The sequence below is a fragment of the Carassius gibelio genome, chromosome A4 (genome assembly GCF_023724105.1).
Source record: "Carassius gibelio isolate Cgi1373 ecotype wild population from Czech Republic chromosome A4, carGib1.2-hapl.c, whole genome shotgun sequence".
Taxonomy (NCBI): Eukaryota; Metazoa; Chordata; class Actinopteri; order Cypriniformes; family Cyprinidae; genus Carassius; species Carassius gibelio.
Window position 1 is genome coordinate 18,736,350 of NC_068374.1, and position 25,803 is coordinate 18,762,152.

Genomic DNA, 25,803 nt, shown 5'->3' on the forward strand with positions numbered 1-25,803 from the left:
ATATAAGACCTAAACTACTGTATGCACGGATCTTATACAATGTTTCAGATGTTTTTTTTTTCCCAACGATTCACCAAATGTTCATAATAGATTATGTTTGCGTGAATACTTGACTACTGTAGTTATTATGATACGTGTATTTATCGTGATCGCGCGCGCTTCGGAAGACAGTCTGCATGAGAAACCAGCGGAGAAAAAGTACGCCTCAGAAAACCTACAAATAAAAATAATGAAACATCTAAAATTTTAATTCGGAGCATTTGGGACTACTAGAAGAGGGGTTAATTAACCAATTTCCAATTAACCAATTTTTTGTTGTTTGTTTTTGTTTAATTTTTTTGCCTCTAGCTCAAAATTAGCCCATGGCATTCCAACCTCCAACTCATTCGGGTCTCATATGTAAATTACGTTGTGACGCAATCTTCTCTAACGGTCGGTTTAATCGATTTCATTGCTGAAGCTGCAGAGTGACATTTGAGATTGAAAAAAGTAAGTCGATAGACACAATGACAGCTTAACTCAAGATTCAAGAAAACAGGTTTGTGAATAACTAATTTTACAAAAAAACGAACTAGTCATGACTGAAATATATTTAAACATCATTGTGGAGTTACGTTAATGTAACGTTAGCTAACTAAAGTTACAAGTAACATTAACGTTAGCTGTCTTCTCTACATTTTCAGTAGATAACGTTACTATGTTTGTATGTGTACAATAGTTATATATATATATATATATATATATATATATATATATATATATATATATATATATATAAAATTAAATAATTCAACCATTGAGTTATAGCATTGTTTCTAGAATATGTACTAGCAATGTCCTATTAGCACATTTTTTTAATCGGTTCTTCAATGAATCAATCACACAGCTAAATTAATCAATAACTTACTCTGAATCAGACTGGATCAGTTCACTCAAGTACCGAGTCGTGTGGAGTAAATTCGATGTTTGGCAGTCTTTTCTGATTTATTTGTATCTAGCCTGGAGTTATGTTAAAATGTAGCGGAGTGGACTTTAATGCTTGTAAGGCTGATGATACCCGTAACTTTTTAAGCAATGGGTAACACATTATCTTACTGGATACTTCAGATCGGTCCCGAGTCATTCGTGGGTCTTGTGCCTTACCTTGGTTGCTCGTTGATGACACCATTAGCCAAAGTTGCCCGGCATCATTGCTCAAAATTTGTTCCGTGTATCATCAGTTTAAGTTTATCATCCCACGTGTCCGACGAGATTAATGGAAGCTTTTTTCCCCTGTAGTTTAATACCGGAGTTAATTCAAACTCCGTTTCCTTCATCAACCACAAGAGGGCGACACCCATCTGAAAGTCTGAAATAAGCGTCATCAGTGACCTTTGAAAATCATGAAAGGCATTCCTCGAATCACGTCTCGCGAAGGATTATCTTTCAGGTAACAAACGTCAAACAACAAAGACAGATTTTATATATATATATATATATATAAGTGAACTCAACAACTACATTTTCATAACAAAAATACAATTAAAAAATAATACGTTTCCATCTAATGAGAAATGCATCAGGTGGTTGATTAAATAAAGAATCGACAAATAGTCAAATTTCAGTAAAAATGAGGCCGTTTATTGTTAAGTTTAGATAATAATTAAGACCTGTATGGTCTCCTACCACATGGACACTGAAGCATGTATAAAACAAATAAAATCACTTTCCCCATGCTTACAGGTAAAAGGCCACAACTCTAGTACAACACCACATTTTAGTTCAGTGGATGGGTAAATTCAGATTTTGTGGCTTTATACAATCTTCAGTCAAAACCACAGGTAGGCATGCACTCAAAGGGACAACGGTAATAATGCTGAAATCGGTTTCCATTGTGGGAATCATTAAAGCAAATGAAACAAATGTATATAAAAATAGTCTAACTTCCATTAGGAACAGTTCAGAATGTTACATCAACTTGACAGAGACATTTGTTTCCATCTCATGTGCTAGTTTCTAGAACCCCAAGGCATTTCTATTGCATAATAAACAAAAAGACAGTGTTTCCATCTTTTGTGGTCAGTACAGAGCAGCACTGCTCAGACTAAAGAATACAAAATAAAATTAAAAACACACAGATTCTCATAAACCTGGGTGCTGGGTTTTAAAGTGCCAGTGAAAAGAACTTCAGGCCATTTCATTAGTACAAATAATGCTAAAAACAACAACAACAACAGTAAACGGATGAAACTTAACAAAGCATGTCTAAAACGTGTTTGTTTGCATGTCACTCAAAATTTTTAAATCAGGTACACATTTTAGTGCATAAAGAAAATCGAGCATTTTTTTTAAGACCATTACTTTTTTTTTTTTTTTTTATTCTAACAGTATGATAATCTCCCAAACATTCTCATTACTGCAATTAAAGTAAGAAAGAAAGTTACTTATTAAAATGATCATAAATCGTTTCCTAATAGAATGCGATGCATCACAGTAATAAGAAACTACTGAGAGTTAATCAAGAATAATGAAAATAATAATAAATGAGAGAATTACTCAAAAGTAAAACACCCTTGAGAAAATATGTAATGACAATAATGTCAAAATACAAAAATAATAATAAAATAAAATACAAAAACAATGTGGTCTCTAACAAGTCTTCATTTTCTTTATGCAAAATATGTTTTTTCTTATGATCGTAGAATGAAATATTACCAAGATGTGTTTTTGTGAGCCATCTCCACCTAAAAGAAAGGACATGAAGCATGTAAAAAGGTTGTTAACCTTCATCACAAAAGCTGTTTGAAATAACACAACACAGTTATAGAGATGGACCCGTTTCTACAGTACATCATGAATACTCTTTCACATAAACACAACAGACCAAAAAAAAAAAAAAAAAGAGGAAGTGGTAAAGCCATCATCTTGGGACAGTCACATTATAAAGGGAATATCCCAGGAGGAGCACTTTATCTGACAAGAACATCACAGAACACGCATGCAGGCGCATGTTTCATGTCCCTCATCTGGGCAGCAGCATCCGTTCTATTGCACACTGCAAATGCTCCCAGTTGCTCCAGCTATACACCAGTAGACACACACATACAAAAGTCCCAAACATATGTAGTCGACTCCGCATTAGCGGAGCGGAAAACTTAGCAGCAGTGGAGACGCAGACTAGGATCACGGTGACGATGGCCAACATGATGTTGATGCATTTTCCCAGCAGCACTTTGGCGTCAGCGCTTTCCAACTGCAAGACCTGCTGTTGCTGTTGCTGTAACTCCAACTTACTCACTCGCGTCTGACAAACTTCTAAAGCATCCTTCGGAGAGGAAAAGAAAGAGATGCAAAAATTCCAGTTCTCATATCTGATTGGCAAAGCAGCGGTCCATAATTGCTGATATTTAATATAACGTCCACTAGAAACCTGGAGTGATTTTACAGCACTTGGAACAGGGAAATGAAATTTGTTGCCTGCATTATTCCAGACTTAAATATTCTGTGTATATGTACGTGCGTGCTATAACAATTCAGTATACTTTCATTGACTATGCATTTGGTTATATGCTCAATATATGTATGGATTCACATCAAAACTGAAGTATTTGTCTTAAATTTTAATTCAAAATCAAATCATATCTGGTGTCTAAAATACAGTTATGTGGACTGAGATTTTAGTTTTGGTTGTTGTGGTTGGTTTAGAATAAAGCTCAGCTTATAAGGGAAAATATACCTTCAATGTATTATCACGTTGTGGCTGGTGAGAACACAGAGTAACATTAATCTGGGATTCCATTTATGGAGTGCTTTGCATACGTTTTTCATGTGTCTTGTGTATGTGAGTGTGTTTGTCTGTACCTGTATATCTCGTGCTCGTTCGCAAGCTTGATAGGCCATCTTCTCTTCGACGCTGGCTAGTTCTTGTTTGAGGTTTGCGGTCTCGTTCTGATGAAGCTCTGTGAGGTCATTCAGCTGGTCCTCCAACCGCTCACACCTGATACAGAAGAACAACAAGTGTGTGAAAGATATAGAGAGGAAATTGCGCTGTCTGCCAAGATGATAAGACCAGCTTATGTTACATTTTTTTATGTTGGTTGCCAGCATGATCTCCCAACATGCCACAAATGATCAAAAGACAGGTGGGAGCCTATGATATTTTAACATTCGAGTGATTCGCTGATAATTACTTGCATGACATGTCAGTCCCTCCAGAAAAACACGATTATGCGATCGCCCGATTTAATGCATAATCAGCCAAAGGCCGCATATTTATGCGGGGTCGCATTTTTTCAAATACGCGGCTCTTTTGCCGCATAATTTGCCGATTTCAGAAAGCAAAATATGCGGGGCTAACATGATTTCATAATCCCTGTATTTTCGTTGCAAAAAACTCACATATATATTAGCAGAAAGTAAAAAAATGTTGCGTTTACTTCACACAAGTAAAGCGCCATTTTGAGAAAAAGGTGTTGGGGGAAATCACTTTTTTTCTCTTTTTCATCAAACCGCAGTTTTTGCAAGTTCACGCAATTTCATCGCATAAAATTGCAAAAATATCCCGCATATTCCATCGCATTTTTTAAGAAAACGTGCCGCAAAATCAAGGATTTTTGCCCGCAACAATCACAAAAAAAATCCGCGTTTTTCTGGAGGGACTGATATGTGATGAAAGATAAATGGTTGAAATGTATAAAATATATACTATTTATATTTCTTTTGTCTAAACAATTAATAGAACACTTAAGATTGAAGTAAATTTTAGAAATAACATTATGAATGTACAACAACGTTATAAATCAGAAGTTCTGTCATGAAACTCTAGATGGCGCAGGCTGATTTGGTCCAACTCAATCTGACATAATAATGTTAATATCAAAATGTAATTGAAGGAATATTTACCTGTACCGCTCCTCTTGTAGTGTTTGTGTAATATTCTCAAATTCACATTTAAACTGGGTCTTCAGAGTCTCGATGTCTTCTGCAAGCAGAGTCTGATTCTCTCTCAACTCCCTGATCTCCTCCCAAGCTTCCACCAGCCGGCTGCTGTTTTCCCCGTGGCCTCCTTCTCTCCCCGACACACAGTGCTGCCCCGTCACACCTGATCCAGTCACATGACCGTTGCTCTCAATCGACACTGACGTCTCTGTGGAGCACTCGTCATCGCTTGGGTATTTGGGTTTAGAGCTTATCGTGGCGCTGCCGCTCAGATTTCGGGCTCCCCCTTCCGCCTGCAGCCCACTTCCCGTCTCCATGGTGCTCTTCAGGTGTGCGATGTTGTCCGCGCTACCAAACTTGTTGCGAATGAGATTTGCAATCTCTCTGGATTTGCTGAAGAAGAACGGAGGCGACAGTGAAACTCCCGGGCCAATCGTTTTGGCTTTGTCCAAATGTGGGTGGCGCCCACTTCCAGTGACTACACTTTCCTTGAGGTTGTATCTGTGCAGCTCATTTTCTTTGGAGTGTGGCGGCGTGTGTTTTGTCCCGTTCGAGAGGTCACACTCCTTCATCTTGCGTTGATACTGCTCTAGCTTCTTCTGAAGCTGAATGATATTGTGTGCCGTTTTCTGGTTCTTCTTCTCAAACACCTGTTTGATACGACTGCTCTGCTGCTTGTCGGCACTGTTAATGAGTTTGAGATACTCAGCCACGTTCTCATCCTGTAGATTTTGTTCAATTCTCAGCTGCTCTTTCACTTTCAGCACTTTCTGCTGCAGGGTGTCCAGACCAGTACGTGATCGTGGGGTGTCCCGTACCACCGGATCAGAATCCAGATCTAAACAGGTCTCTGAACCTCCTCTACGCATGACCATTGGCACGCTGAGGGTGATCACATCACAACCTTTCTCCGCCTGAAAAGAAACCGAGAGAATGAAATTAATAACTTCAGGACGGATACAATATAAGTGTTCATTTTTGTAGTATATATTAGTATTGTTTTTGTTATGTACTTTTGAGGTATGTACTTCTGTATCCAAACCTCAACAAAGATGCAGATAAAATTGAGAATTTGATTTCCACAAAGTAGTTCTTTTGAACTGCACATTTCAGTGAATAATTTCAAAAGGCTTGTTGAGAAAATCATTAGCGTCATCACTTATTATTAAGTTCTTGCGCTACGCATGCGTCCAAGATTATAAGAAATTTATAATATTTATATGCATATTTATAGGACTTCTAAAATGGATATAACAGAGGCACACAGTTTGACAATATCCAGGCATTAAACTGCCTTAGCAACCATAAGACAATAGAAGGCATACTTTATTAGAACAGGAAATAAACAAAAGGAGGCTTATTTTCAGCCACAGAGTCACATGATGGCACCACCTAGAACTGAAAAATATAAAAGCTCCACAACAATTCTCTTGTCTGAGTAATAAAAAGTTCACTTGTCCGGAAAGAAAAAAAAAACGTTAGAATAATATTAGAATAATAATACACGGTCACTGGCTCTTACCTTGAAAAATTATTTTTGTTGGCTCATTTGTTTTGATTTTTCATAAGAGTCTCTCTCACATTGAGACAGGACGCACTAGTCTCAACTGGTTTGTTACTGTCAAAAACTATCCTTTATCAATAACTATTTACACTGAATGTAATGCAATGTAATGACTGATGAAGAGAATGGTTCTTTTGTGGCTTTGTAGTAAACGAAGATTTGGGTCAACATTTTTTGGACTGAAATAAGCCCTGGACCAAATGGAGTGGAAGGAATTCCTCTCAGAATGAGGAAATAAATGAAGCCCTTCATAAGGTCACTTAATGCGCCTGTGAAATGGGCTGACAATAATAAGCCATTCCCCAGGGTCCTGAAGGACATCAAATTCATTTAGGCAAACTAAAAGGGCAGTTCATCTAAAATTGAACACTATCATAATTTACAGGTCAATCCATTTTAAGTGCTCCAATGGACCACCGTACACTGTACTTTGGTACCGACTAACAAAACATTTATAGGTACTGTATGTAATTTATTGACCGTACGAAAGCATAAAATAAATTTGCAGATATTTAGGAAACATGTTAAGTTCTCAAAATTATATATATATATATATATATATATATATATATATATATATATATATATATATATATATATATATATATATATATATGCTACACAATGCTACAGCCAGTTATGCTACTTTTGAAATGTGTGTTCTGTGTCAGAATGTCTGTTTTTGTTTTTGGTCTGTGTTACTCTGTCCACTGCCATTTAACCCATTAATATTCTGACACTCCAGGTTGCCAGTTGGTGTAAAACACAGCGCACTGCAGCCATGGAGTGAGTGAGCAAACAGTGTAAGGGGCCGTTCACACAAAAAGTACCTTTGCATCTAAAATGTGAGGAATGGATTTTAAAAAAAGGTGCAGCACAGAACACAAGTAGCTTGCTTGAGACACGCTTTTGAGACGTGATGCAATAACAGATAAAAACAGTTGCTATGCCAACTTGCTACTGTAAACAAAAGCTTGCATGCTTTGTGTGAAAATTGACCTTTGCTGAAATTTCACTGATGCAACTGCACATTAAAAGTGGAATTGTCTTGATCACTATAGTCGATGCAAGTAAAATGTTTTATATGCACATGTACTCTGAAATGTGCTTTAAAGATTATTTTTTGAATGGCTAAAGCCATTCAGAGCACAGATTTTGAGGTTTCCATGCATTTCTGTATAACCATGACACAGAGAAGTTGCTGTGGTTGAAACAATTAACTAATAATAATAAAAAATACAGGTTTTGCAAATTAGAGATAAATAATTTTAGAAAAAAAGTTCAAGGAACTTTTTTCAAGGAACCATCAACAACAGTAAATTCAAGGAACCATCTTGAGATAGACTGACTATTACTCAATCATGTCAAACCCACTTTATTCTTCCATAGAACACAAAATTAGATATTTACTGTATGACTGGTGCAGGTGATTAAAACTGTCAAGCTCAAAAAGACTATAAAAAGTAGTACATAAAGGTCTCACGTCTTTTAAATTTAATTTTCGAATCTGAAAAGCAGAAATTAGATTTTTGGGGTAAGCTAGAAATGAATTAAAAACAAGATGAAAGATACAGAAATGACACGAAGATGAATAGATGATAACACTACGTTCAGTTTCAGTTGAATTATCCCTTTAAATGAACCTGAATGAATCTTTTGTTTGATTGTGAAGATGGTTAGTTTTCATCAGGCCATTCTCTAAGAGCCACATTAGCATTTCTAAACGCCCAAACAACAATAACAGGAGACAGATGGAGGCTGCAATTTCCAAAGTTATGAGCGCTCAATATGGCTTCAGAAGAGCTCTTTTCAGAGCAGAATACTTATTATCATCCGTTATGGATGGATTTTCTGGGTACCCTCATGTAAAACTTTATTCAGATGTCCAAATGTCAGATACTTGCAATTAAATTAAATGCGTCGGTTCCCATGGCAGCTCTTCATCAAGCAGTAACAGGCCGACAGAGAGCAGGGACACAGGCTTTTAGGACTTGACTGCAGTGGAGGAGAGGAAAGATAAGACAAGCAGATGCAAGCCACATGGTGCAAATCCACGTCAACTCAAGTTCATGAATCTGAATAGAAACGAATCTATAAAAAACATCCAGAGACTGGAAGCATATGAGGAAACTGGACGCTTTCGTGATGATGGCAAAGGACTTCTGCAAGCTCAACAAATGTCATACATCAGTTCACTTAGTTTCATTTCACCATTTCTTTGGTTTGAAGACCGTGCGAGTTTCGAAACAGTTGACTGAAGTGGAACTTGACGAATGTTGCACTGTCAGTGAATCTTATAGTCTTGTGTATGTGTAGTTTTGAAATGCCTCAAAGTTTTTATTTTTACATTTTTCTGAATGCCTCAAATGTCCCAAAGCTAACATTACAGCTTGGAAGCGCAAGTTAGCTTGATACATCCAAATAAATAAACCAAAAGTGTCTTAATAGCTGTCATTGGGTTAACTTTTATGTTAAGAAAACCTAATATATGCCAACATAATTCAATGAAACAGAATTAGATGATAGCACAAGATACATTCATTATTATTTTAATACATACTTAAAATTCATCTCAATAAAAAACACCTCAATACCGTCCACTTCATTGGCCCGTCTAATATATTGCTTTATAACAAGTGAAAAGAACATGGCTTTTCTTGCCAAATGGCATTTAATGATTAATGCATGTAAAAGAGCTCCAATCATGTTTCCGTGTGGGTCACTGAAGCGACTCTGAACCTCTTCTTACTTTGACCAGACTGTATCTGTGTCTTCAGGGCAGAAATGCTACTCTGGAGAATAAGGTCAGTCAGATCAAACGTGAAAAACAGGCCGTCTGCTCAATCTACGGTAACCTTCCTGTGACATACACACACCTGGCGCCAGACTTATGTCATCAGTGATCTCTGCAATCTGGAATTAGTCTGGTTTTTATTTTACTTTTTAATTAGCTGCTAAATTAATCCTGTCTAGCATATATGGCTCATATTTCTCACCCCAGTTTTTTTTTTTTTTTTTTACTTAACGACAACAAAAATTGTTACAACCAATCACACATGCACATAAACATAACTGAAACTCAAAGAATGTCTCTCAGCTCTCACAAACTGAGCCTGTTAGTTTCCATATTAAAAGTACATCTTGTTTTGTTTCTAAACTAAAGCCCGACTAAGGTTTACACCCAAACTCTTTGAACAAGGAATGTGTGTACGGAGATTGTATAATCCAACGCTGGATTATTACGAGAGAGAGGTTAAGACAAAAAGATTAGCGCTAGCATGTGGCGAAGAGCTCTTAGCCTTTGAGTGGAGAACAGCTCTGTACACAGAAGACTAATAAAAGCCCTTGTGTGTGTGAGTGAAAAGGTTGTTCACATGCTTTACATAGTGCTGAGGTCTACAAAAAAAATACTGTTGAAATGTAACTACCTACATGAAGTTGAAATCAAAACTTCTTTGTTAGACACTAATAAGCAAACCCTGAAAATCGCCCTCGTTTGCATTTTACAGTGAAGAGTCTAAGTTTCAGATGGAGAGAATGAGGAAATGAAAGAAGATAAATAAAAAATAGCTGTAATGACAAAGTGCTTGGATGGCAGTATCTAACACCATGTTTAAACTACATCCCAAATGCAGTTGCATAGACATTTAACTTCTTAAACACACACACACACACACAACACAAAGCCCTCATAGGAAAGCCAGTGTTTTGGAAATCATACGTTTTAAAGGCTGGGACTATTGTAGTGGAACAGGATTTTCTATTGGCAATCCCCGAAGATAAACGAAAAGATTGAACCGGTTAAACTGCATGCACAGGCCATGTGACTATGCATATTTTAGAGGGTTTCCTACACAAATCTCTGTCTGTATCATCCTACATACTGAACAAAACAACACTGTTTGGAACATTTCAATGTTTTCTTAAAAGACGGTTTCTGGAAATTGTAATAAAAACGGTTTATTACAAATAGTAAAAAACAAACACAAATTCATTCGAAATCACATACTGTCTTAAGAAGTTAATCCTTTGAATAAATATTTATTTTGCAACCGTTACAAAAGTCTGAATGTCTTTCGTACAAATGGACTTCATGTTCTCATTGTCACATAACCGACAGTGTTAGTTTTATTGCTTCACTGCCATTTCCAGCTCGTCTTCTATGGCCTCATTCGATGCGTCTACTGAAAGCAGACTTTAGTGTCTCACTGGAAGTAGTAGGTCTTAATTCAGACGTTCTGCTCTTTGCACATACTGTAGTAGAGAAGTAGCCAAATTGGGTTGCAGTCTCTGTTTTTGTAATGCAACAGAAAGATACGATGTGAATTTATGGTCATGTGTCGTTTTTATTATTTTGTATTACCCAGTTGTGGTTGCACTTGTTCAGTTTGATTTGGCGTAACATACCTATGGAAGTGGGATTATATTCATAAAGCCTAGTAGCTAGGAACAAAGTCCACAGCATAATTCCCCCACAAACAAAAAGCCTGAAAGGATGTGTTCTTACAGACTTCTTTTCCAAATCCCCAGAGTAGATTTGTTCTCTCTTTAAATTCATTAGGAATGAGGCACACACCAGGCGGGAGAGAGTTGTGCAGCTGTGTGTTAACGTGTGTGTGTGTGTGTGTGTTGGCTAAGTGCTAATCCAGTCAAAAGAGCCCTGCTTTAGAGGTAATGTGATAAAACCATATGCAAACCCACATACACATACACAGCCAAATCCTTTTTCCACGCGAAGGCCGCCAAGCATTAACCTGGTTTTATATCTACTTGCATTCTGTATGAAAGTTTCACATTCAGAAAAGTTCCTCGTTGAAATGTCTATCTGTCTTGGTTTCTCTGGGGCTTTCTTCTCCGACTCTGGAATGTGCCGCAGGAACATGTTGTAATGAGGAAGTTCACTCTAGTGTAACAGGAAGAAACATCACTGCTGGACTAGATGTCTTGCAGTCAATTTTGTACTGTATCATTCAAGTCAGCTGGATGTTTTCTTCTGTAGGCTGCACAATTAAATTAACATAATTCAGATGAATACTACCATCACAGTTAATTACAGTGAGATGTTCTCCTGTAATGTCAAGTTTTCTTTGTATATTTGAGTGTATACAATCACTGACATTTCTGGCATGCGCATAAATGGTGAACTAACGGTGTTTAAATAGTTTTACAAACATCAGCCACTCGTCTTTTTTTTGGTATTCATATGCGGAGTAGAATGATAGCATCTTATGGTGTTTAGAAGTCACAGTATCTATCCTACTCTCTATAGCCCCTTTCACACTGCACGTCGGACCCGTCATATTGCCGAAACATTGCCAGGTCGCCTTCTGTGTGAAAGCAACCACGTCCCAGGATCGATTCCCGAAATGAACCCAGGTCGGGGACATAGTAACATTGCCGGGACGAGTGCTGTGTGAACAAAAGCCAGATCTAATGCCATGTCGAAGTTATGACGCGCGTTTTTGCGCGACTCTTTTACCGGCTGTTTTGAAGGAAGATCAACGTTCGCGACGAAAAAATATGTGTAAACTGTAATGAAGCAGAGATCAGTTAGTTCCTCACTTTCCGCACTGACGCCGAGATCGTTCGCTTGCTTCAGTCACGTCACGTGTCGTTACGGCATCTTTACGGGTTGTGTGTGAAAAAACGCACATATACCGGGTCATCACTGGCAGGGTGAAAGTGCAAAATCTAACGACCCGGGAACAATTGCCGGAACACTTTACCCCTGTATTTGTCGGAATGGCAGTGTGAAAGGGGCTTAAATATTACCTCACTGGGTGGGTTGAGACTCTGTCTGAGAACAGAATGGCTGCTGTTGACATGGAAATGTAGGCCTTTGTATGTTAATGTATCCAACTGAGGACTAGATTAGTTTTGCAGATTAGTAAAAAAAAAAAAAAGTTTTCTGGGACTAGAAGATGGGGTCAAAGGGGTCATGCGCCTATTTTTGGCTGTATTTTAAATCTCTAGGTGCTCTACATTAATAATATCTTAAAATTTTCAACTTTAATAATATATTTGCAACTACTTAGTAGCTCTGTAAGAGCTGGAAAAAATAAATAGATTATTTAGCAAATATATTTTGCAGTAAAATATCTGCAGACTGTGAGAAAATGTTTAATTTAGACACGTAAGTATGATTTTTTTTTTTTTTTTTACTATAAAAATGTCAACTTGCATTTTGCAATTTGCTAAAATCCATTGGAATCTGCACTGAACACCATCACGTTTAAATGGGCATGATATCTATTTTTTTCCCCTTCAAATATATTTACATTTTTCAAACATACATCTCATTTAAAACACCCCCACATACATGTACCAGTTCTTGCACAGTTAAAAGTAGAGAAAAGAAATACCGAGCAGTATGAAGCCCTCCCTCACGCAGTGCTAGAAAATATCACTTGTTAATGAGGTCAGTTCATCTCAACAAGCTCATCAGGATCCGACACTGAATCCCACAAGGAGAAACACGCTCATATAAATTAAAGAGATCATTTAACTGAAGCCTCAAAAGTAAAAAACTTTAAATTAACTGTAAATACAAAAAAAAATAATCATTCTGTCACACAAGAAATAACCCTGCCTTAAATTCTGTGTAAGGAAAACACTTCAAGTGCCATCTGTTATCATACTGTTACTTCTAACACATGTGTCTGTGTGAAGACATAAATACTAGGGTGTTTCCAGCATGAAGGCCCTGCAGAAACTTGCTCTGTCTGCTTGTCATGTGACTAAGTACTTAGAAACTCAAGGGCCAGAGGGCAAAGACATGTTTGTGTGAGCAACAGAACGCACTGTAGAACTGTTTGACTGCACTCGAATGTCTCTACAACACACATGTAAATGTCTCACATACACACAATGGCTATGCAGCTGCACACAGACATCAAAGATTCAATGACATGATGTCATGAGAAACTTCCTGTACCTTATCTGGAGTCGCTCAAAAACTGAAACGCTTCATACATGCACATTTACAACGAAAATAAACCTTTCTTATACGGCATCATAAAAGCAAGTGACATTAAAATAAACGTACTGGACTCAACACAACTCTGCTGATAATTCTGATTTGTCAATCAGTTTGTAAAAACATTCAGAATAATGCACTTAAAGTTACACCACCAGAATTGTTGTTAAAGCATTTATAGGTCGGTGACAAATAAGCATGTACACAATAAAGGAAAGGAAAAACACATTTTGTCAAGTTCTTAGATGTATTCATGTTGCTTTTGCATGGCAAAAAAACACCTTCCTTCATTGTTAAGAAAGGTTTTTAAATGCCAGGTTTCTAAATCTAGATTAAATGTCATGTGGTGTAACCAGGTATACGTTGTTATCACATAGATGCTGTCCGCAGGTCTTCAATTTTATTAAACCCAGGAACATTCCTTTAATTTGTTTTCCATCTCTTCCAATACAGGAAGATGAAGTACCAGATGCACGCTCATCCACAAATCTCCTGTCATCACAGAGAGCATTCTGGGACACAGCCAGTTCCACAATCTTATTTGTAAAACAAACACACACGCTGTTACAGCAGTAAGTTATGGCCACAGCGGACAGTGTCACAACTGGGACAGAAACCCGAATAACTATTAGCGAAACAAGCTCTGATGTCAACACCACCGCTGATGGGAGCAATCTAGTTTTTTATTGCATCAGCCCAATATACAGACATGCTTCACATGTTGGTGAGGGGCTTGAAAGGGGAATGTATGGGTGACCCTGGAAACAACAGGAATGTATTTTGAACAACAACTATATTCGAATGCGCTTTCATGCAAGTGGTAGCTATAGTTTGTGGACAATATTGTCCCCAGAAGTTGAGTAAATAAATAAATATGGCAAAAATCTCCAAAAGAAACAATCTTATCTTCAAAGATAAAAAAATAACAATAACGAGTTATTTTGCCAAAGTCCTACATCCCTGCCAATATTTTCAACTGGTCCAAACACCGAAAATATATATAAAAAAAATGTTTGAAAACAAATCATTTTAATTGAATTATTTGATATTTTGTGGATGGTTACATCACATTCCATTATGTTACCCTCATATCACAGTGCATATAATACAAATATCTGGCAACTCAAAAATTTAGTTTCCGCCAAAATCAGTACTGAAAATGCAAAATGCAATATCCGCTATTATTCGTTCATGTTTTCTCCCTATCTTTCCAAACCGCTACAAATGCGACAAATCCCTTCTTTGCAAAATGCAATACATCCACTCAACCAATCACAGCGCATCATTCCACACATTGCAAACAGTAATGGCAGCACTCTGGCATCCTAGCTAGATTTTGCACTTTCACACTGCCAGTGATTACCCGGGATATGTGCGTGCTTTCACACACAACCTATAAAGATCCTATAACAACACGTGACATCAGGGCATGACGTGTAATGTACGAGTCGAAAACGCTAGGCACGTTATATTTTCACTGAAGCAAGCGAACGATCTCGGCGTCAGCGAGACGGCGACCCGGCAATGTTCCGGCAATATGACTGGTCCGACGTGCAGTGTGAAATGTGCTCAAGACTAACACAAGTCATTCTTGCTATTACCACAAAACATCTATCTGCCAGCTAGATCATTATATGGTTAAAGCTAGTCGAGCAGAAATCAACCAAGAAATGTTAAGAGAAAATCTAACTTTTAATTTTGAAAAGTTAGAAAATGCATATAAATGCAACACGGGTTGATGATAGATCTATAAATGAGTGTATGTTTTTTAGGCATCCAAAGGTGGCAAAATACAAAGCTTAGCATCACTTTAGAATGGTCTGTATTAGTCATATGAACTCAGTGTATGTTTCCATTTGATCGGTCATTTAATCAGTACTGCATCACTTCATCCAATGGGGTGATCCATAAAGGCAGCTTCACTAACACAACACGTTTGGGATACAACAAACCCTAAACGCAAAAGAAATTCAATTACGGAAGGCCGATCGAATGTGTTTTACATTCTCTCTCTCCATTAGCACCAGGCTTAATAATGCATTGGCAGACACATTCAAAACAATTGAGTTTATCAGAGACCCCTCCATTCACTAAATCACACTTCTGTGCTAACACACAGCATGTGAATGCGTTTCCTACAAGAGCCTCATTTAAACACACAGACTGACGCAGTGCTGCTAATGCACTCGTTTTCTTCACTTAAAAGTTCACACTTGAGGTTAATGACAAACCAACACATTCTTTTAAACAAAGCAGGGGTTACTCGCATTAAAAAGCAAAGTGGCACAGCATCAGTCTGGTACACACATTGTTTTAGTGCCAGGGGTCGGGGCGGTCTACACACACTCACACACACACACGTGTACATCGGACACAGAAACACTTGTTCTGCTTACAACAGCCCGACTCAAGACCCAAGCACATGCCCCAGCACGCCACCATCACCCCAGTGTTTCCAATGCATTTCAATGTGGATTAGGCGTGTGTGCAACAAATACTTGGAATTTTCATTAATGAGAATGCTGAGGCATCACCATTAACTCTTTCCTTTACGGTAAACACCAGTGTAACCAGTCAAACTGGTGTTCAGTATCACTATTATTTAATCCAACGGTGTTTGAGCACTGGAGAGAGAAGTACTTTACTATTCAGCTTATATTTTCGATGAGGTTTATAACAGACCTAGTCACAAAAAAAGTTCAATTAAAATTTGAAAACCAATTTTAAAGCGATAATAAACAAGGATTTAAAAAAAAAAAAAGTAGAATCTGATCTAACACTTCTAGGACAGGTTCCAAATTATGATAGAAATTCTATTGCCATTCATTTTGGATTTATATGCTATTTATTTCTTTATTTTAGAGGAATACTCCAGAAATATGCATAGATCATGTAAATAACTGAAATGTCTGGTGCTTGAACACTACTGTTCAAAAATGTTGATTATCAACAGTTGCTCTGACTAATATTTTGTGAAAAAAAACGTGATACTTTTTTTTCTGGATTCATCGATGAATGGAAAGTTCAAAAGAAAAGTATTTCTTATCAATTTATTTCATCTGAAGTAGTAATTTCTTTTACTGTTTTTTAAATCTTACTGATCCCAAACTTTTGAATGGTAACGTAGCATGCTACAGGATGTCAGCTAATCTTGAGGTAAATGTCATTTTAATAAGGTATACAAACTATAATATTAAAATTAAAGCTCTATTTTGAAAACATTTAGGAGAGTGAGCCCCAATGTTTCAGAAAATAGCGGTAAATATATACTTTTTTAGGTATATGTTGCCATTTTTAAATATTTAACAGAGACATTATATTAGGTTTTATATACATCACTATATATACACACACATCACTATATAAGTTACTATATATATACACACATCAATATATAAGTTACATTTTAGAACCAATGAGCATTAATAAAAGACGGTTAATAAATGTAAACATTGTAAAAACCACAATAATCTAATGATAACTATGCAATTAAAACAACATGGCAGCAGTGCATTATCATGTATGTAAATAAAAATAAGATCGCTGTACGTGAAGCATTGTTTACATCAAAACCGCATTGTTTACATCAAAAGAATACTGGTAACTGTAGAATTACTGTAGTAAAATTAGATAGCGGTGAAGCACGAGACTGATAAACAAGAAAAACATCTTCTCAGGAAGAGCAGAAACACATTGATCATATGATATCCACACATATCATGTAGAGTGTAAGGGTTAGATAACATGCTGCATGGATGGATTAAAAAGACTCAAGAATAACTACCATTTTGCAATGTAAGAAAGAGTTCCTCTTGAGTTCAGGTAAAGTTCTCTCGGCGCTGGGCATAATTCAGTTCACTTCGGTCCGGACAAACTGTACTCCAGTGTGAGATTGCGGCGGTACGGTCTGCACCATTGTGTCGCGGGTTGCGGGGCGCCGCCGCGCGCTCTCGGTCCGTGGATTCCTCTTTGTAATCTGCGCGACGCACATTCACTCACTCAGTAACTCAACCCTCATGCATATTTATCTGGTGAGAGAGAGAGAAACAAAGAGAGAGAGAAAAGGAGGGAGGAGCCGGACGCGAGTTCGTCACTACGTCACAGCCATTTAGGGAGGTACTACAGCTGGGCAAATATTATCGCTCCAGTCATCAGTAGCTATAAAAATAAATAAAAAGTTAAATAAAAAAGTTAGGATTTTTAAAAACGTATTATTGTATTTAAAATATATTCTGATATTACACATATAAATATGGACATGAGACATCTTATTAAATATCCCTATGTTTGCATAATGTAGTTTATATTTTTAAAAAATCAACAGACAAAATATCACTATTGTTACTGTTATTCTTATCAAAAACAGTATTTGCAAATTTTATGGCACTATATTATTTTTCCCCTTCTTTTTCAATATATATATATATATATATATATATATATATATATATATATATATATATATATATATATATATTATAAATCACAAAAGTATGGAACAAGCAAGTAAGCATTTAATAATGCTGAATTTTATTTAAGGGTGAATTATTTTGAAGTTGAAATTTAAGATTTAGGCTTCAGTGTTGCTTTTGTTAAAAAACTAAATGCATTAAAGTTCAATTAAAATCATTATCATTAATCGAAATGAAGCTGAAATAAACTAAGATGAAAACTTAGCTTGAACCTAAATTTTGAAATGTCGCCTTAACAACTATGTTAAATAATAATAATAATAGTTGAAGTAGGTACAACTGAAATAATAAATTAAAGTTTAATAGATAGCTAAAAAAACTAATAAAAAGTACAAAAGAACATAAAAATGACTAAAACATAAAATAAAAATGTAATAAAAGTCTGAATGGTAATATAGTGTACACATGTGGTAATGCTAAAATAACACTGTCTCTGTTTCGATGAATCATCAAATTAAAGATTTAAAAAGTATATATGTTTATAATTACTGAAATTATCTACAAAATGTGTTAGAACATAAAATACTTATTTCTTACCAAATAAAAAGTTCTATCACATATTAACCAGAGTTTCAAATTTTCGACTCAAACACTATAAAACTAATGTACAAGCAATTATAAGCATCTATTAAAATTTGATTAAAACAATAAATGATCATAAGTAATAATAAAAAAATAAAGTTTCAGCATCTCTTAGTCAACTATTTATCTGACCTGGACAGTAGCTGCAATTCATAACATGTCACCCGATAGTCCTGACTCTCAAACCAAAAATAACCATCATATCTTACAGCATTAATGTGTTAGTGTAGAAACCTTTTCAAATGAGTGCTGAATATTTAATCATCTACTGGTCTGAAAGAGTTATGTCAGGCTCATTCAGGGTGTGTCGACTTCACGGAGCACTGTCTCCAGCTCTCAGAGGAACATCAAGGTAAAGCGCCAGTTCCACAATTTCAGAGCAATTGTTCACTGTATGTATCCACATTCAACTGTTAGCTTCTTGGTCACTGCATGGGATAATAAAGAATTAGCAATAAAATATCAGTACCCAAATAATTGTAATGTTTAATAATAATAGTTATGCTTAACAAACTGCACAAATTATAATGAAGTAATACAACGAAGCTACTTTACTGTATGACACTGCCATTAGTTCAGTAGGTTTAGTAATGTATCTGCCAGAAGAATTATTCTCATCTGTCCTGCTGTGCTGCTAAATAATCTCATTTGTATTTGCACAAACCCTGACTGTGAACTGCCACTCATCTAATTGCATTTAAGTGCAAAGGTCTGATGGTTGAGCGTCACGGGGGGTTAACAGCCTCAGAATGGTTTTGTTTGGGATTGCTAGATTGTTTATACATTGCTTTAGGGCATGAATAAAACCATTCGATGTTTGATTCATAAATTTTGTGGGTGGAATGATACAGTTATGTCTTAAGTAATATGTGGTTATTGAAAAACAGAGATGCTTGCATTGAAGTTCTGGCGTTGGTAATTGGATATTCTAAAGTGTGAAAACATTCAAAAACGCTTAACATGAAAAACAATGTCGTAAACAGCTAGCGAGAGTCATCCACAGTACTACCAAAGAACAAATTAAAAAGACAGCATTATAATACATAGACAATATTGTTATTTTAAGCATTGTTTCATATTAAGAATGCTATGCAGAAACAGGGACACATTGGTAAATAATAAGACAACTGGAATTTATTCTGTATACACTGAAAAGCCAATAGCCCATTTAAACTCTTTTTTTTTTTTTGCAAAATTGGTTCTTTTGAAAGAGACTGTTTTAATCAAACAGTTTTCAAAGTACCATAAAGTTCACCTCATTCTTTAAAGGGGGTAGTTCACCCAAAAATGTCATTAATAATCTGTCATTAATTGCTCACACTCATGTCGTTTCTAAACCATGAGGCCGCTAATCTTCGGAACACAAATTAAGATATCTTTGATGAATTCTGAGAGCTCTCTGACCCTCCTATAGAGAGCAATTAAATTTTTAACTGTGATCAAGGTTCAGAAATGTAGGAAGGAGATCGATTAAAATAATCCATGTGACATCAGGGGTTCAACCGTAATTTTACGCGTGATAAGCTGACACAAAATAGCATTCACTGTTTTTTGTGGATTTATGTGTCAGTGTATACTCTCCAAACCAAGACACGGCATCGCAGTATGTCACAACATGCCACATAACATTCCCGTCACACGTTTAAAGTGTTCAGTTTTCCACCAATGAGCTCGCTGCTCAGCATTGAAGTACTCGGCTAGTGTTTGCTGAAGCAGTTGCAGCACACTTCAGAAACCCTCCACCTCCCCAGCTCCACCTGTATCGTTGTGCTATGGGGTGATTTCATGCATGTCATATGTGGGAGTTATTTCATATATGTTATACGTGCAGCAGCAGTATTTCATGTCTGTGGATATATTGACAGTCGCAAGTCTCTGTACTTGCTCTCCCGCAGCAGCATCATAGCAAATCTATTCTGTCAAGACCAAACACATTAACATTGCCATGTGTACTACCGTTCTAAACTGTCCTTGCTCGACCATAACCCGTTCTAAAACATGTCATCTCTGGCTGGTTTCAAAACAAATGGAAAGCATCAAATATTCACCAGAAGAAACTATATATCGCTCTCACGGGCCTAATTTATTTGAAGTGTGTGAAATAGCCCTGCCAGTAACACCAGGTAGACACACATACTCACACTCAGAGACACGGGCTGATATAGGCCTACCTTTTCCCTTGATGTTCATCGAACTGAGCAGACAAGGCAATAAGATCCACACACACACACACACACACCTTCAAGACACACACACCTGCTTACTCTCCATGCACAAGCACCTTATACAATCACATCAGCACTTATCCTACTTGTGAGAGCTTGTACATACATTCGTACCAGAACTAATAGTGGAGTTCAACCTTCCAGTCTAAAAATCATTTGTGTGTATGTACAGACATGTAGACAGATTATGCAGATATTTTACAGTAATGTTACAGTTGCATTTAGACCCAGAGAGGGAAATTACCATGTGACGTCAACCCACTTGAACAGCAGTGACCCCCTCCCCCTCAACCACTGACCCTCAATACAAGTTGATCAATGATCAATTAGTGATTTTTAGGGGTAGTAAGTGAAGAAACAGTGAGCACATAAAGGGCAAATTTTTTTGTCTGCAAAAAAAAAAAGACATTAGTAACACATATAATATGCAATCTGTGCCGTTGTGTTATTATAAATACATGAGTTTTGTTATTACTTTAACCTTAACCTTGTTATTAATGTATTCTGTAGTTGTTAGATTGTTTTTATATGAATGGTTGCTAAAGTGTCCTGAGTGGTTGTGTCATCATTTTTCTGAATCATCTTTAAGATCGAACCATTTTTAGTCATTCCAGCAGAAGATGCATATCAGAGTTTCTCTCGATCAGCCACTGCTAGAGCTGTTTCATTCATTTTAATATCATGACCTAAATCACTCATACAGACATATGGAAATAAATCTGTTTTCCTGGCCTAAAGACTGTATCTGCCAAACATGCTAAAATGAATGAATAATCACATCTGCCCTCCCATAACCTCACAACTGCTTCTGAGTCTGTGGATGTTTCTGAAGTGCTTTCAAGTCACAACGCCCACAGCATCTATTTTAAATAACTGGATGTAAAACTGTAAAACAGAACAATAACTTAAACAAAAGCGGTGCAACAAAACATACATTAACAATATAAATATATAAAAATACAGCACATTTATATTCACTATATAAATATCCAATTTCTCTAACCCTACCTTTAAAAGAAAACTTTTAGAGTAAGAAAAATTAACAAATTTATGAATACATATGAACAAGTTACTTCTTAGGATGTTTCAGAGGGAGGATTCGAAACAAGGTCAGTTTGTTCCCTTGACATTTTTGTTTCTGTTTCTAAATTACGTGTCCCCATCCACCCCCCATCTCACACAAAGATGTCAATGTTTGACAATAGGTGATGATTTTTATTTATAAAATCTGTGAAAAACCTAATCCATGAGAATGTCCACAGGCCGTTTCTGTCTAGCTGAAAGCGTTTAAAAACCAGAGTCAAACAAATTGATTGACACTGATGAGACAGAAAGCACATTCAATTAACAAAACAATAAAATGAGGTTTGGTGACAAGTTAAAATGGAAAAAGGGAAAGGTTCAGTTAAACTGCGGTTCATTGTTCTGGAATAAGTGCTTCCATCTATTTTGATGTCACGCTGTGCAAATTGTTTGGAATCACATTAGCGTTCTGTTTTCTTAAAGGGACAGTTCACCCAAAAATAAAATAAAACAAAAATTGTTCTAAACATTTCATGATCTCAGCATGCTAGGTTTCAACATGTGCTCAAATTTGATTTGAAACTTCAGGAAGGGAAGATTTTCAGTAAATAATGCCTTGAATACAATTCATTGAGATTTCGATGACTCGAAATACAGTGTGGGCTATACTGTGCTTTTTTGCCCTTTGAAATAAAAGTGAATGGGGACTGGGCTGTTTAGGAAATGGACAGCCCCATTCACTTTCATTTTATCAAGAGAAAGGCAGAATGAGCACTCTTCAATGTCTTCTTTTGTGTTCCACAGAAGAAATCAAATTAAATGGGTTTAGATGGCTTAACCTTTAGTTTAAACCATTTCAACATGCCAAGTTTGTTTAAGTGTAAATTAGATTTAAAACCTACGCAGGACCCACGTAGGACATCCTGAAGTCCCTTTATTTATTCTGTTCCACACTCTGATCCTTCAAATAGGTGCAACAATGCCAAAGCTTTAAAAACAGCCCTAGTTCCTATTCACTTTCATGAAATGGAAAAGAACAGCACGAACGTTCATAAAATGATGGTTATTAGATGATGACTCACTTTTAATATTTGGGAGAACTATTTATTTAGCAACAGCTACAACAGGTCAAGCTAGCTTATTAGTTACCCATCTTGAATTATCACTCTGTTACCTATTATCATACTGCTCCCTTCCCTCTATCTCTATCCCTCTTTTATTGTTCAGTTTGTTTAGTTTATGCGCTCGTACTGTTCATTAGTTGCTCCAACACACCCACTTAGGTCTCTTTTGTCCTTTCCCTTGTTCTTGTGAATTAGTGCTGTGAACTGCAGAAAAACCTGAAAGACAAATAGACAGAGAACTGAAAGATAAAAGAAAGAAAAATGACCTTCGCCCGTTCAGTTCACTCAGCCCCCCTGCAGGACATGACATCACTACTGTGTAGTTTTGATCCTCTAAGAGTTAGATGAAAAGGGCTGGTAATACGTATAAGCACAGGAATGCATCAGTTAGCCATGCTTTCATCTCAGCCAATAACCGCTATTTCTTTCATGACACATGCCAGAGTTGGAGTCATAAACTCATCCCTTATGACCAAGATGCAGAGAAATGTTTTTTTTTTTTTTTACTTTCCATCGACAGCTATCGTTAAATCTTTCTTTATCTATCTATAAAGAAAAAAGCATAACAACAAGCATCCACTTTAAAGGGATTGTGCACTTAAAAATGAAAAGAGAAGCTTGCAAGAGAAGCCAGTCATTCCAAATCTGTTAGATTTCATAATTGGTAAGGATTTTAAAACTGCTGTAGTCTGAGTGCGGATTAAGAAAACTACTGCAGTTACCCAACTGGAAGAGACTGGAAGAAGAGTGGACCAAGATCACACTAGCACAATGTGAGAAAGTAGTGATGTCTCACTGCCACCGATTTGTTGAATTCATTTAAAGCAATGGGCCCGGTTCCCCGATAACGCTCACTCTTAGCGCGCTAAGAAAACTTGAAAGATATATCTTACCAAAGCTGTTTATGTTCTTAAGTGTGTTCCCCGAAGTGTCCCTTATGAAGCTTCTTAAAGGGTTAGTTCGCCCAAAAATGAAAATTATGTCATTAATAACTCACCCTTATGCTGTTCCAAACATGTAAGACCTTCTTTTATCTTGGGAACACAGTTTAAGATATTTTAGATTTAGTCCGAGAGCTCTCAGTCCCTCCATTGAAGCTGTGTGTACGGTCTACTGTCCATGTCCAGGAAGGTAAGAAAAACATCATCAAAGTAGTCCATGTGACATCAGAGGGTCAGTTGGAATTTTTGAAAAAAATGTGAAAAAAAATAATTTGAAAAAAGTTGAAAGTATCGAAAATACATTTTGGTCCAAAAATAGCAAAAACGACGACTTTATTCAGCATTTTCTTCTCTTCCGTGTCTGTTGTGAGAGAGAGAGTTCAAATCAATGCATTATATCCGGTTCGCGAACAAATCATTCAGTTCACCAAATCGAACTGAATCGTTTTAAACGGTTCGCATCTCCAAGACGCATTAATCCACAAATTACTTTAGACTTAACTTTTTTAATATAGCTGACACTCCCTCTGAGATCAAACAAACCAATATCCCGGATTAATGCATGAACTCAAACAGTACACTACACTGACTGAACTGCTGTGAAGATGAACACCGAGCCGAGCCAGATAACAAACAATAGACTGACTCGTTCACGAGTGAAGAACCGGTTGTATCGGTGTTCGGATCACCAGTAGTTCTTTCGGACAGTTCAATTCAATAAACCGGTTGAAGAAAACGGTTCACCGGTTCTTTCGGACTCATAACATTAGCACAGAATCTTTTCAGAATCAATCTCCAAAAGAATCAGTTCAGTTCAGACGCTCTGTTTGTCGGTCTGCTTCACGCTGAATCACACATGCGCAGCATCATCAGCTCCTCGGTTCACGAATCGGACGCGTCTGACAGAAACGGTTCTTGACTCGTGAACGAGTCATTATCTGGCTCGGCTCGGTGTTCATCTTCAGTTCTCTCTTCACATCAGTTCAGTCAATGTACTGTTTGAGTGCATGAATTACTCCGGGATATTGGTTTGTTTTAACTCAGAGGGAGTGTCAGCCACATTAAAAAAGTTAACAGCTTAAGTCATTTGTGGATTAATGCATATTAGAGATGAGAACCGTTTAAAACGATTCAGTTTGATTTGGTGAACTGAATGATTCGTTCGCGAACCGGATATCCATGCTTTGATTTGAACTCACTCTCACACAGACACGGAAGAGAAGACAATGCTGAATAAAGTCGTCGTTTTTGCTATTTTTGGACCAAAATGTATTTTCAAAGCTTCAAAAAATTCTAACGGACCCCCTGATGTCACATGGACTACTTTGATGATGTTTTTCTTACCTTCCTGGACATGGACAGTATACCGTACACACAGCTTCAATGGAGGGACTGAGAGCTCTCGGACTAAATCTAAAATATCTTAAACTGTGTTCCGAAGATAAAAGGAGGTCTTACATGTTTGGAACAGCATAAGGGTGAGTTATTAATGACATAATTTTCATTTTTGGATGAACTAACCCTTTAACACGCTGCCTCTTACGTCCAACGTTACAAAGGCGCTGTCCCGGGTGAAGGTGCTGAATTAGTTGCTCAGGAATCGATTTTCCACTTCACGCGAAAGTGCATTACAGTGTTAAGAAAGACATGTTCTATGCAAATGAAACATTGCTCAAATTATTATAGTAACATTTATTTTAACATAGTTTAAGTCTCAGTAGAATATAGACTATAAATTAAATTATCATATGGTCAGTAAATAATATTTTCACGCGATATGTTGTGACAGTTAGACAAACGGGGTATCCCACGCTAATCATCCACCCTCCTTATCCCTTTGTGCCACTTGTGCCGCTTCTTGACATGGGTTTAACTACTTATAAAAATTATGTAATACACTTTTATATTAATAGTAAGGTACTTTACAATCAGAATTGATTGGCAAGCAGCTGCAGTTTAATGCGATATTGATTGCCATT

At 36.8% G+C, this 25,803-nt stretch overlaps 1 protein-coding gene across 1 annotated transcript; it reads right to left on the bottom strand.

Annotated features, from left to right (window-relative positions):
* Positions 1–1,598: 1,598 nt before the first annotated feature.
* Positions 1,599–17,588, bottom strand: tmcc3 (transmembrane and coiled-coil domain family 3). The gene is made up of 4 exons (XM_052575826.1): positions 17,242–17,588; positions 4,882–5,831; positions 3,841–3,976; positions 1,599–3,304 (listed from the first exon to the last, which is right to left on the bottom strand). The coding sequence occupies exons 1-4, from the start codon at positions 17,302–17,304 to the stop codon at positions 3,002–3,004; spliced, it is 1,452 nt and encodes a 483-aa protein (XP_052431786.1). The 5' UTR covers positions 17,305–17,588; the 3' UTR covers positions 1,599–3,001.
* Positions 17,589–25,803: the final 8,215 nt, after the last annotated feature.

Coding starts and splice junctions, on each gene's coding strand:
- tmcc3 (XM_052575826.1), bottom strand. CDS start 17,304: ATGCCCAGCGCCGAGAGAACTTTACCTGAACTCAAGAGGAACTCTTTC. Junction 3,977..4,881: donor CTACAAGAGGAGCGGTACAG/GTAAATATTCCT, acceptor CTTCTGTATCAG/GTGTGAGCGGTTGGAGGACC. Junction 3,305..3,840: donor AACGAGCACGAGATATACAG/GTACAGACAAAC, acceptor TCCTCTCCGAAG/GATGCTTTAGAAGTTTGTCA.